This window comes from Antechinus flavipes, chromosome 5, assembly GCF_016432865.1.
Source record: "Antechinus flavipes isolate AdamAnt ecotype Samford, QLD, Australia chromosome 5, AdamAnt_v2, whole genome shotgun sequence".
NCBI lineage: Eukaryota > Metazoa > Chordata > Mammalia > Dasyuromorphia > Dasyuridae > Antechinus > Antechinus flavipes.
In genome coordinates this window covers 218,057,077-218,070,886 of record NC_067402.1, presented here as the reverse complement: position 1 = coordinate 218,070,886, position 13,810 = coordinate 218,057,077, and the positions used below count along the sequence as shown (strand labels likewise).

General features: G+C 42.1%; 1 protein-coding gene across 1 annotated transcript in view; it reads left to right on the top strand.

The window, feature by feature from the left end:
• The window catches only part of LRP1 (LDL receptor related protein 1), a 111,195-nt gene that overhangs the window by 61,145 nt on the left and 36,240 nt on the right, over nucleotides 1-13,810 (top strand). The window contains exons 35-42 of the mRNA XM_051961460.1: nucleotides 516-647; nucleotides 858-992; nucleotides 1,493-1,622; nucleotides 1,970-2,096; nucleotides 3,000-3,151; nucleotides 3,248-3,372; nucleotides 3,877-4,254; nucleotides 7,604-7,793. Coding sequence (XP_051817420.1) covers nucleotides 516-647; nucleotides 858-992; nucleotides 1,493-1,622; nucleotides 1,970-2,096; nucleotides 3,000-3,151; nucleotides 3,248-3,372; nucleotides 3,877-4,254; nucleotides 7,604-7,793 — 1,369 coding nt within the window. The remainder of the gene's footprint in view (nucleotides 1-515; nucleotides 648-857; nucleotides 993-1,492; nucleotides 1,623-1,969; nucleotides 2,097-2,999; nucleotides 3,152-3,247; nucleotides 3,373-3,876; nucleotides 4,255-7,603; nucleotides 7,794-13,810) is intronic.

Sequence of the window (13,810 nt, the reverse complement as noted above, 5' to 3'; positions counted from 1 at the left end):
CTCTCCCTAGACTCCCCTTCTGATGGGTTTTGGACCATATGGATGGTCTGTGGTCCACCTCTATGATATGGACCTATGGACTCATGGACGAAGTGAAGAAGGAGCCGATTAGTGTGGGTGAAAATTTGTTTTTGCTGCCCTCCTCTGGTGGCCAGAGGACTCCTGGGCAATCACCTTCCCTTGTCATGCGCAATGTCTCTGTTTTCTTCCTCTGAACAAGGCATGGTAAAATGGAAAGAACACTGGCTTTGGAGTTGAAAGCTCCAAAGTCTAGGTCCAAATGCTGCTCTGATGTATGATCTCTGTGTGTGACTTTGAGAAAGTCATTGAACCCTATTGAGCCTCAGTTTTCTATTCAGTAAATTGAAGTGTTTGGATGAGATGGCCAATGATATCTCTTGCAGCTCTTTCTGTGATTCTATAAATCTTCCTCGAAGAAAGGACTAAGATACTTGCTGGGTATAGCATGGAGAAAGACTCCCTGGGGCAGTGTTTGATTAGAGCATGTTCCTTAGGTGTGGGCTCCTTCCTCCTGTATTCTGTGCATGAGGGAATCCGGGGAATACCACTGGATCCCAATGACAAATCAGATGCACTGGTCCCTGTGTCTGGAACCTCACTTGCTGTGGGCATCGACTTCCATGCTGGTGAGTCATTTGTTTAAGGAGGGAAATGGTTTAGGGGCACTGGGAGGGAGAGGGGACGTGCCAAGAGAACACACATGGAGAAAACAGAGAGAAGGGGCTCTTGCCACATGGCCCTCCTCAACAGTTGCCCTGTTTTTCCCAAGATCCCCTAATACTGCTTCCCACCACAATTCTCATCCTCTTGTGTGCCCCGATTTGCTTCTTTCCCAGACAATGACACAATCTATTGGGTAGACATGGGTCTCAGCACCATTAGCCGAGCCAAGAGGGACCAGACATGGCGTGAGGACGTGGTCACCAATGGCATTGGCCGTGTTGAAGGCATTGCTGTAGACTGGATTGCAGGTCAGTGGGGGTCAAGGAGAAGCCATTGTTCGGGATTGCTTGTTGAGGAGAGGGACTTAGGATCAGATTTTAGGGAAGAGGGATTCTGGGGAACAAATGTGTTCTGTGTTAAAAGGCAAAGGTAGGTAAAGGACAGCTTGTGAGTCAAAGCAAGCCCAGAAGATGGCCTGTTTTTATATAGCCCAGGAACTGAGAACAGCATTTTTTTGTTTTTTTTTTTTTAGTTCCTAGGCAGTACAAAAATGGGTGTTGGCAAGATTTGCCCTTGGGTCATAATTTGTTGACTCCTTTATAAGGGTTATTTCTTGTTGGGGGGAGTAAAAAGAAAAAATACAAGGAGAAATATGGATACTAGAAAAACAAAAGATTTAGGAATCTATTTTTAAAGATGAGACTCTGGGAATTCGTGGACTTGGCAGAGTGGGGGAAAGACAGGGGCTAGAACTCTGGGGCCCTGTCTTTTCCCACTTTCTGCTTCTGACAGACACCTTCTTTCCCAGGCAATATCTACTGGACTGATCAAGGGTTTGATGTGATTGAGGTTGCTAGGCTCAATGGCTCGTTTCGCTATGTGGTCATTTCTCAAGGCCTGGACAAGCCACGGGCCATTACTGTCCACCCAGAGAAGGGGTAAGAGGAAATGCCTGACCAGTCAGATCCAATTCTCTTGCCAAACCTGCATATTCCATATCCATGTTCCACCCTATTAAATTCTATAGAATCTGATTTAGGGAATGATTCCTTGTTCCTTGTTGGTTCCATTCCTGTCCCTATTCTCAGGTCTTTTGGAGTGTTGAGAAGTTCTCTCTTTGGTCTATTTCTCATTTTACAACCTCTACCAACAGATTTCTCTTCAACCTTCCCCAAACCCCCCAAATTCAATTTTACCCTCTGTAAGAATAAGGAATTGTGGGCCCCATTTCCTGGTGAATTATCTTATGTCTTAGGGCTTTGATACATTCATACCTACCCCATAGGTATCTATTCTGGACAGAGTGGGGCCAGTATCCAAGAATTGAGAGGTCACGCCTGGATGGCACAGAGAGAGTGGTCTTGGTCAATGTGAGCATCAGCTGGCCCAATGGCATCTCAGTTGACTATGAGGTAAGGATGTCGGACACCCATTGGAAGCAAGAGAAAGGCCTCCCTATGGGCAAAGATTGGCATTATATACCATTCCTTAACACAGTGTCTGGCAAATAGTAGCTGGTTCATAAATGCTTGTCCCCTGGCTGAGGAGGAATACATACCCCGCCCTCCCCGGCCCTATCCCTGTCTGCCTCTCCCAATTATATGTCCTTACGCAGAAGTCAGAGAGATGTCCTAGGGAATGGGAGAGCAAAGAAAGAATCATAGAACTGTGGCATAGTGAAAATAGTAATAAATTTGGAGGTGAGAGATACTTGGTTTTGGATGCTACCTCTGATATTCACTGGTTTTGTAAACGTGGGCAAGTCACTTTAAATTCTGTGAGCCTCAGTTTCCTCATCTATAAATGGGGAAAGCAATACTATACCAGACTGTTCTAAGATAATAAAAGTAAAATGTTAGATAAACTGAATAAATGTTAACTGTTATCATCTTATTCAAATTTGTATCCTGTGCAAGAATCTCCTCTATATTAAGGAGGAAAGAGTAATTTGGAGTGCTGGGAGGATACAGGAATGAGCTAGAAAATGAAGAAACCAGGGTAAAAATGATTGAGTAGAATGTAAAGGATGATTTCACTTTTTATGTTCTCATATTCAATCCACTTAGTCTGGAACATAAAAAACATTTGATAAATCTATCAATTATTGGTTAACTGAGGAAAAGGAAGACAAATATAGCATGTATAGGTAAGAAAATTAGAGAGTGAGGGACTACTGTCCTTCTGGGAGAGCACGTGCATGCGTGTGCACACACACACACACACACACACACACACACACACTTCCAGTATGAGAGGATTTGAAGGGAACTGTGTGGTAAACTCTAATTTTATAAGATATTTTCCTTAACCGCCAGGATGGGAAGTTATACTGGTGTGATGCTCGGACAGACAAGATTGAACGGATTAATCTGGAGACAGGTGAAAACCGGGAAGTGGTTCTGTCCAGCAACAATATGGATATGTTCTCTGTTTCTGTGTTTGAGGATTTCATTTATTGGAGTGACAGGTGAGAGGACAGCCCCATGCAGTAGCCTCCTGGGGTGTGCTCTGTTTCCCTCATGCTCCTTCCTAGACTGAACATCTCCCTTCTTCTTCTTCTCAGGACCCATGCCAATGGTTCCATCAAGCGAGGGAGCAAGGACAATGCCACAGACTCAGTTCCACTTCGGACAGGGATTGGAGTCCAGCTCAAAGACATTAAAGTCTTCAACAGAGACCGACAGAAAGGTGAGGGGAATTGAAGAGCTGGAAGGCTGAGATCTTGAGAAGAGGAGGCTCATTCTCCCTAGGAGAGGGCAGCCTGCCATTCCTCACCCCTTATAGGTTAAAGCAGGAAGAGAAGGTATGGTGAAGGTGGAAGGAAGGGAAGATCCAACTTTGGGAAGAACCAATTATCAGAAAGACTAAAGGAGGGGAGAATTTAGAGAAGGAATTAATACCTCTCTTAAAAGCATTGGAGAACTCCTTTTCTATGGTCAGAGTCCTCAAAAGTCAAGGGGATTAAGGCCAGAGGATGAACTTGATTGGTAAACCAACAGCAGGTATAATTCTGTTGGCTTGCCTTGCTGGGCCACAAATATGGTGTTGATCCCTTAGACCAAAATGGTGGGTGGAGGCAGCAGAAGAGATACCAGGAAGAAACATAAGCAATAAAATAGGAAATCAGGAGATACCCCTGAGGGTTCTGACTCTGGGGGCTACCTGTGATGACCTCTCTTGACCTCTTTCTAGGCACCAACGTGTGTGCTACATCCAATGGTGGATGCCAGCAGCTGTGCTTGTATAGAGGAGATGGGCGCCGGGCCTGTGCCTGTGCCCATGGGATGCTGGCAGAGGATGGAGCATCCTGTCGAGAGTATGCTGGCTACCTCCTCTACTCAGAGCGCACCATTCTCAAGAGCGTCCATTTGTCAGACGAGCGTAACCTCAATGCCCCTGTGCAGCCTTTCGAGGACCCTGAGCATATGAAGAATGTGATTGCTCTAGCTTTTGACTACAGGGCAGCGGGGTCCCCAGGCACTGCCAACCGCATTTTCTTCAGTGACATCCACTTTGGGAACATTCAGCAGATCAACGATGATGGATCTGGGAGAGTTACAATTGTGGAGAGTGAGTAAGGGCCAGCTAAGCCTGGGGGAAGGGGAGAAATCATTCTCAAAGTGAGATCCTAGCTCATCCCTGGCTACTGAATTCCTGCTACACTGTCAAGAGTGTAAGAGCAAGTAAAAAGGTGATTTTTTTGTGTGTGATAATTGCTTTATGGGAAGGATTTAGTCCAAAGTCCCTTTAAACAGCAAAATTCTCCAATTCTTCTAAAGTGAGGCTTATTTGACAAAAATCTATTTTATATTCAATTTTCCAGAAAAATAGCTCTGAAACAACTAGAATTGTCTTCTGTACCCCACTATTCCACATAACAAGGTCCACCTGTATTGAAATATGGATATTTCTGCCCCATAAAAACCAGTTTGGATTAAAATAGGGATAAGGAAAGTAATAGACAAATAAGGAGAAGACATCACAATCTTGAGTAATCTTCAACTCTGTCTACATTGCCTTGCTAAATCCACATCCCATTCCATGCCCGAATAGGCCCAGTAGTTTCAAATGAATAAGGTATTCCTGGATCCCCATCCCATGCCAGGCCCTAGTAGGCTTAATTGCTACAAATGAATAAGGGTGTTCCTAGATCTCCATCCCAAGCCAGGCCTAGTGGGCCCAGTTTTTACAGATGAATAAGGATGTTCCTAGATCCCCATTCCTTTTCAAGCCTAGTAGGCCCAGTTGATACAGATGAATAAGGATGTTCCTAGATCCCCATTCCTTTCCAAGCCTAGTGGGCTCAGTTGTTACAGATGAATAAAGGTGTTCCCGGATCCCCATCCCATTGCCAGGCCTAGTGGGCCCAGTTGTTACAGATGAATAAGGTATTCCTGGATCCCCATCCCAAGCTAGCCCTAGTTGTTCCAGTTGTTACAGATGAATAAGGATATTCCTGGATCCCCATCCCAAGCCAAGCCTAGTGGGCCCTATTTTTACAGATGAATAAGGATATTCCTAGATCCCCATTCCTTTCCAAGCCTAGTGGGCCCAATTGTTACAGATGAATAAGGGTGTTCCTGGATCCCCATCCCATGCCAGGCCTAGAAGGCCCAGTTGATACAGATGAATAAGGGTGCTCCTAGCTGCCCATACCTCGACAGGCCTAGTGGGCCCAGTTGTTACAGATGAACAAAGGTATTCCTGGATCCCTATCCCAAACTAGCCCTAGTGGTTCCAGTTGTTACAGATGAATAAGGGTGTTCCTAGATCCTCATCCCAAGCCTAGTTGTTCCAGTTGTTACAGATGAATAAGAATATTCCTGGATCTCTATTCCATGTCAGGCCTAGTGGGCCCAGTTGTTACAGATGAACAAAGGTATTCCTGGATCCCTATCCCAAACTAGCCCTAGTGGTTCCAGTTGTTACAGATGAATAAGGGTGTTCCTGGATCCCCATCCCATGCCAGGCCTAGTGGGCTCAGTTGTTACAGATGAATAAGGATGTTCCTGGATCCCCATTCCCAAGCCAGACGTAGTGGGCCCAGTTGTTACAGATGAATAAGGGTATTCCTGGATCCTCATCCCATGCCACGCCTAGAAGGCCCAGTTGATACAGATGAATAAGGGTGCTCCTAGCTGCCCATACCTTGACAGGCCTAGTGGGCCAGTTGTTACAGATGAACAAAGGTATTCCTGGATCCCTATCCCAAACTAGCCCTAGTGGTTCCAGTTGTTACAGATGAATAAGGGTGTTCCTAGATCCTCATCCCAAGCCTAGTTGTTCCAGTTGTTACAGATGAATAAGAATATTCCTGGATCTCTATTCCATGTCAGGCCTAGTGGGCCCAGTTGTTACAGATGAACAAAGGTATTCCTGGATCCCTATCCCAAACTAGCCCTAGTGGTTCCAGTTGTTACAGATGAATAAGGGTGTTCCTGGATCCCCATCCCATGCCAGGCCTAGTGGGCCCAGTTGTTACAGATGAATAAGGGTGTTCCTGGATCCCCATTCCCAAGCCAGGCCTAGTGGGCCCAGTTGTTACAGATGAATAAGGGTGTTCCTAGATCCCCATCCCATGCCACGCCTAGAAGGCCCAGTTGATACAGATGAATAAGGGTGCTCCTAGCTGCCCATACCTTGACAGGCCTAGTGGGCCCAGTTGTTACAGATGAACAAAGGTATTCCTGGATCCCTATCCCAAACTAGCCCTAGTGGTTCCCAGTTGTTACAGATGAATAAGGGTGTTCCTAGATCCTCATCCCAAGCCTAGTTGTTCCAGTTGTTACAGATGAATAAGAATATTCCTGGATCTCCATCCCATGTCAGGCCTAGTGGGCCCAGTTGTTACAGATGAATAAGGATGTTCCTGGATCCCCATTCCCAAGCCAGGCGTAGTGGGCCCAGTTGTTACAGATGAATAAGGATTTTCCTAGATCCCCATTCCCAAGCCAGGCCTAGTGGGCCCAGTTGTTACAGATGAATAAGGGTGTTCCTAGATCCCCATTCCCATGCCAGGCGTAGTGGGCCCAGTTGTTACAGATGAATAAGGGTGTTCCTGGATCCCCATCCCATGCCAGGCGTAGTGGACTCAGTTGTTACAGATGAATAGGGATGTTCCTAGATCCCCATCCCAAGCCAGGCCTAGTGGGCCCAGTTGTTACAGATGAATAAGGGTGTTCCTGGATCCCCATCCCATGCCAGGCCTAGTGGGCCCAGTTTTTACAGATGAATAAGGATGTTCCTAGATCCCCATTCCTTTCCAAGCCTAGTGGGCTCAGTTGTTACAAATGAATAAGGATGTTCCTAGATCCCCATTCCTTTCCAAGCCTAGTGGGCTCAGTTGTTACAGATGAATAGGGATGTTCCTAGATCCCCATCCCATGCCAGGTGTAGTGGCCCAGTTGTTACAGATGAATAAGGATGCTCCTAGCTGCCCATACCTTGATAGGCCTAGTGGGCCCAGTTTTTACAGATGAATAAGGATGTTCCTAGATCCCCATTCCTTTCCAAGCCTAGTGGGCCCAGTTGTTACAGATGAATAAGGGTGTTCCTGGATCCTCATCCCAAGCCTAGTTGTTCCAGTTGTTACAGATGAATAAGAATATTCCTGGATCTCCATCCCATGTCAGGCCTAGTGGGCCCAGTTGTTACAGATGAATAAGGATGTTCCTAGATCCCCATCCCATGCCAGGCGTAGTGGGCCCAGTTGTTACAGATGAATAAGGATGCTCCTAGCTGCCCATACCTTGATAGGCCTAGTGGGCCCAGTTGTTACAGGTGAATGAGGGCATCTCTGAATGACTCAACCTTTCCTCCCAAGGTCCCACTGACCACCCTCCAAGATGTCTTATTATTATTATCCATGTTTCTGCCTATGCCACACTGACCAACATATCTTCCCATCTATTTTCTCTAGATGTGGGCTCTGTGGAGGGTCTGGCCTACCATCGAGGCTGGGATACCTTATACTGGACAAGCTATACCACATCCACCATCACTCGCCATACTGTGGATCAGAACCGGGCAGGGGCCTTTGAACGGGAAACGGTCATCACCATGTCTGGCGACGATCACCCCCGAGCCTTTGTGCTGGATGAGTGCCAGAAGTGAGTCAGGGGAGGAAAGGGAGGCCTGGAAGATGAAAGGGTGGGGCTGCTCTAGGGAGACATCTGGTACTGGCCCTTCCCTTAGCATTTACGAGAAAGTCACTTAGCCTCCCTTGGCCTTAGCTAGCTTGACTGGATTGAAGGCAGGAGCTGTGAACTGGGGCGGTTGCTTGAAAACTTTCACAATTCTAGAATTGTTTTCACAATCTTAGGCTGTGGATTTTCCCGAATAATTCAATTGGATGGCCCAGTGCCTAGAACACTGGTCCTGGAAGACCTGACTTCAAATCCAGGTCAGACATTATCAGCTGGGCAAATCATTTAAAACTTAGTCTGCCTCAGTTTCCCCAACTATATAAAATGGAGGTGATAATAATAGCACCCATCTAGGAAGCCAAGGTTGTTGTGAAGATCAAATGAGATATTTATAATGTCCTTAGCCCAGTGGCTGGTACATAGTAGGGGCTTAATAAATGCTTGTTTTTTCCTCCTGGAATATCAGTAAGGCACTGTGCTAGGTGAGTTGAGGGATACTAAGAAATGTAAGACAAAGTACCTGCCCTTAAAGAGTTATTATCTATATGTGGTGTTAAGACATATAGCAAATATGAAACTGCAGGAAAATATAAAATGACTTATTCATGAAAAGCAATGTGACAAAGTGCAGAGAGCCAGTCTTGGAGTTGGAAAAAGTGAGGTTTAAGTTTGCCTCTCAGATACTTAGTTGTGTGACCATGGGCATATGGGCCTGCTCTCTAAAACAGTTATTCAGACTATACCCAGACTATACCATTGAAATCTTAGGTTCGTAGCAGTGGCTGGCATTTATAGGGATAACTAGGTGGGCCACAGCAGAAAGAAAACCTTCCCTAAACTTGAGGGGATCTGAATATAAATTCATCCTCAGGCACTTGTTTAGAAAAATGTTGGGAGCCAAGACCAGAGCCAGATTCAGGAACACCTCAAATATCAGTCTAAGGATCCTAGCCTTTTATTCATTCTATAGGTAATGGATAACCATTGACAGGTTTTTAGCAGAGGAATGATGTGATCTAGAAAATGTAATCCCATCTTGATGCACAAGACAGATTGAAAGGGAAAGAGACTGCGGGTGGGGAGACCAGTGTTGAGGCCACTATAATAGATAAGTCATGAGATGATAAGGATCCAAATTTGAGCAGTGGTAGCTAGAATGGAAAGGAAGGCATGAATTCGAAAGGCATTGCAAAGGAATAATTGACAGGACTTGGTGACTGATTAGATAATAGCAGAATCAAAGATGGCCCCAGACTTTCAAGCCTGAGTGACAGGGGAAAATGATGACAGATTGATTGACAGAAATAAGAAAATCAGGAGGGGAGAGGGTTGGAGGGAATGATCAATTTTAGTTGAGCTGAGTTTGAGGTAGTTATGGAAATAGGCAGCAGGCAATTGGAAATGCAAGACTGAAAGTTGAGCACAGTCAGGGATAGAGATAAAAATGTAATAAAGACCTAGTTTCCATAGTCACATTAATCTCTGCTCTGGCGAGACTCAATTTGAAGTACTATATTGAGTTCTGAGAACTGAGTTTTATTTTATTTTGGCTGATGTTAAGTTATCTTAATTTTTATACTAGTCTTTGCATATATGTGTATGTCTATATACATGTACATATATCTGTGTATGTGTATGTATGTGTGTGTGTGTGTGTATATATATATATAAAAGAGAGAGAGAGAAAGAGAGCATTTAATACAGCTCCAGGCTGTATAGGGTCTTAATAAAAAAATGCTAGTTTAGAGGCTACTATGTGGAACAGCAGCTAGAGCCCCAGACCTTAAGTGAGAAATTCCTGAGTTTAAATCCTATCTCAGACACTTATTAGTATGGTCCTTAGGCAAGACACTTAACCCTGTTTGCCTCAGTTTCCTTATATGCAAAATAAATTGAAGAAGGAAATAGCAAGCCACTCCATTATCTTTGCTAAGAAAACCCCAGATGGAGTCATGAAGAGTTGGACATAACTGAAAATGACTGAACAATAACAAAAATGCTAGCTTGCTAGCCCCTCTCCCTACCACTGTCAGCCATCATTGACCCCTCTCTTATAACTTAGAAAAACAAATAAAACTTACTGACTAAATGCTCTCATCTGACAGCAGATAGCACGTTCTGAACTCACAATCTCTGTCTCTCTAGGGAGAGGAAATAATTGTGTTCAGGCATTCCTCCTTGAGTTTCATAATTGTTTATTGCAATTAAGCTCAGCTCAGTAGCCTCTCTGAATTGCTTTTGTTTACGCTGTTGTAGCCACTATGTATATTGTTCTCAGTTCCTGCAGGTTTTCCCATGTTTCTACAAATTCTTTTTATCTCTCATTTTTTATGGCACATATTTATATGCCAGTTTGTTCAGCTATCCCCAATTCAGTGGATAACTACTCTGTTTCTAGCTTGTTAACTACTTCAAAGCATCCTCCTATGAAGGATATGTATATTTGTATATGTAGGGTCTTTTTGTCTTTGATCCCCTTCTGGTGTATATTTTAGGAAAGATATTGATAAACTGGCTTTCATAAATTTCTGTTCCATTGTTTAATCATGGTATGTATTTTTGAAGGTTGTAACAACAGAGTGAGAATTCTGTTAGGTCCTTCTGTCTTGGAAAAACTTGTAATGCATTTTCATCAACAGACTATTTTTTGAGGACCAATCTAAGCATGGAAAGTCTCACACCAAGGAACATCAATTGGTGACTCTCTATTTGGTCAGCACCTGGTGATGAATTCTTTAGTCATAGAAATATGTGAAACAAAGAAAAGTACAAAATGGCTCCCTGTGCTGTATGCCCCTTCTGCTTTTTGCAATAATGATGGCAAAATGGGAGAAAAGAGGAAGGAGAGCAATAAGAACCACATCATTTTTTTAAGGCAACTTAGGAACATTACCGTAGCTGTTGTTACTGTAGATCTGAGATCCTTCTCTGGTGACTAACAAATGGATGTAGTACTGGAGGAAGTGAATCATATCAGTTGTGACATTCTTGCTATAAATAAAACCAGAGGACAAAAAGAAATTGCATTTCAATGGAATGATGGCTCATAAGTTTTCCTTGGAGAGGCAAATAAGGGAAATAGCAGAATCTTGTGTGTCCAAAGGCAACAAGGAACATCATTTGGTGACAGTTACATTTGGTCATCTCATAATGTAAAAGATGTGATGTGTTTGCAAAAACGCCACCATGAAAATAATTGCAACTTATCTGTTGCGGAGGATAAGGACACAGACAAATTCTGCACAGAATTTGATGAGACCCTCCAAATTAAGTGGCTAATGCAAAGGTGGACATTAGGAAGATAGTAAAAAAATCTCAGAAAATATGATTCAATTATGAGAAAGAAGGCAAGAGCTCGTAGACTATGCTGAAAACTCACACCTATGTATCATGAATATTTTCTTCAAGAAGAGTCGAGAAGATGCAAATAATTTCACTTAAAAAAAGAAAATTAATACTAAGGAAATGATTGATTACTAATTTGGGAATCATTTCTGAATACAATTATGCCATAACTTAGTTTAGTCAAATTAGAAGAAAGACTATAAAATTAAAAGAAAAAATCAAAATGAGATTTATGGTGCACTATCAAGATAACTCCAGCCTAACTTATTTAAACAAATTAGTGCAAAAATAAAAATGGGATGTGGATAAATTAACAGACATTGATGTAAACTATCACAGTTTTCTAAAGTGGTTTAACACATATAATCCATATTCACCACAACAAGATGAACAAAAGAGTTTAGAAAACAAGTATTTGATAATTTTGTCAAATGAAGAGAAATGCCAGCCAAAAGCAACTTTGGCATAGGACATAAACTTGCACAGAGGAAGATAGAAGATGATCATGAGCAATATTTTCTCATAAAACTGAACAGAAGAAAAATTAAGTTTACCAAAAGATTAGCAAGATATTTAACTTATTCAAAGCATCCTGAAGATATTTAAGGATAAAATGAGGACAGTGAACAGATTAAAATGGCAAAGGTCTGTAAAGATGTTTATAACAAATTCCTTTCTTTTTAGTGAAAGTGGAACCACCAATAATTTACTTGAAGAAGTAGCAATGATAGTAAAAAAAAAATATGGGAAGATCAAATTGAATTAGATGAGGGATACATTGGTCTGTGCTGAGCATGATGCAATTGAGAAGGATTGAGGGATCAAATCTCAAGGTACCTGAGAGAAGGAATGACACTAAAGGCTTAGGAAAAAACCTCAGAAGTTAACTGAGAAAACATTAATAACTACCATCTATGTGCCTTCTTTCTCAAATATAAACATTTTATGAGAATAATGTACACAAGCAGTCTTTCCCAGAGATTTTATAGTGGACCATATATTTACAGTTACACAATTGGCTGAAATTTGTAGTGAATATAGGATGCCACTGTGCTTATTGTTTGTTGATGATTTTTTAAAGCATGTAATTTATTTAGTAGAGCAAAATACTGCCTTAAAGGTTCTTGTCCAACAAGTTTTCTTTCATATGGATTTCAAAATTAAACAAGATTACATGAAATATGACCAACAGATCATTTGGATCAAGAGTCCGCTGGATATTAATATCCAGTGAGGAATAAAACATGGAAATATATGCTTACTACAAGTATTTGCCAGTATTATAGAGGAAATTCATAACAGAGATTAAAAAGAGGAATTCCATATAGATTTGAGGTCATTCAGATATAGATAACATTATGCTGATGGGCCATACCCTGGAATATTAGAAAACCTAAACAAAATCTATAATTGCTCAGAAGAATTCAGGAAAAAACAAATGATGAAGATTATTGTCCAGATTCTGAGAAGTCCATAGACTAGGTTTATCATGTACCTTAGACAAACAATAAAGATGGTGAATGAGCTGGGTTCTGAATCATGGGGAGAGGATGCCAGATTACCTTTTGGAATATTGTGCAGTCCTCTTAATGCATTCAAGCTTCTCCCTGATACAAAGACCTATCCTTTACACAATATTCTTCCAATTATATGGTATGGCCTCAAGTCATGGAATGTATGGTGTATGCCTCATATGTAGGTCAACTCTAACCTTCTTTCATTTTAGTCCCTAGCTATCTTCTCAAGAATTATCTTGCTACATACATATCCTCTAAATCTAAAGATTTAGATTTAAAATCCCTCTTTAAAAATTCCCCCTTAAAAAAATCATTGACCAGAAGAATAGGGAAGGGTGGAAGGAAACAACCATTATTTATTTATCTTGTACCTGATACAAGATAACTACTTTTTTCCTCTACCACAAAAAGAAATGCTTAAAATATAAAAGACTCACAAATATGCACTATCAAATATATAAAATATGGAACAGTAACTCATCACTCCTAATATGCTCTCTTTGGAGAAAAAACTCCTAAGACCTCTGTGAGACTGCTGAATAGATTTCATTTTCACCTTACTCTATACTGAGCAGCAGGTACTCGGTCATAACACAAGTTTTTTTTAGAAGCTTTTTATTTTTAAAACATATGCATAGATAGTTTTCAGCACTCACCCTTGTAAAACCTTGTGTCCCAAATTTTTTTCTCCTTCTCTTCCCCCATCCTCTCCCCTAATCCAATATATGTTAAACATATATAGTTCTTCTGTATACATTTCCACAATTATCATGCTACCTAAGAAAAGTCAGATCAAAATGGGGAAAAAGTGAGAAAGAAAACAAAAAACAAGTGAATGACAACAAGAGTGAAAATGCTGTGTTGTGATCCACACTCAGTCCCCACAGCCCTCTCTTTGGGTGCAGCTGGCTCTCTCCATCACAAGATCATTGGAACTCATAGTCCAAATCTTTTGGCAAGGTGGGCGTACTTGGCTTATCCTCCTGTCGATAATCATCCCTGAGAACAGTGGGCATCTATTACATATACCCCTCAGTGAACTGAAAGCCCTCAAGTTCACAGGATAACTGCCTATGCTAAAAAGATCTCATTTCAAGATCACTGCTGAATCACTTGTGC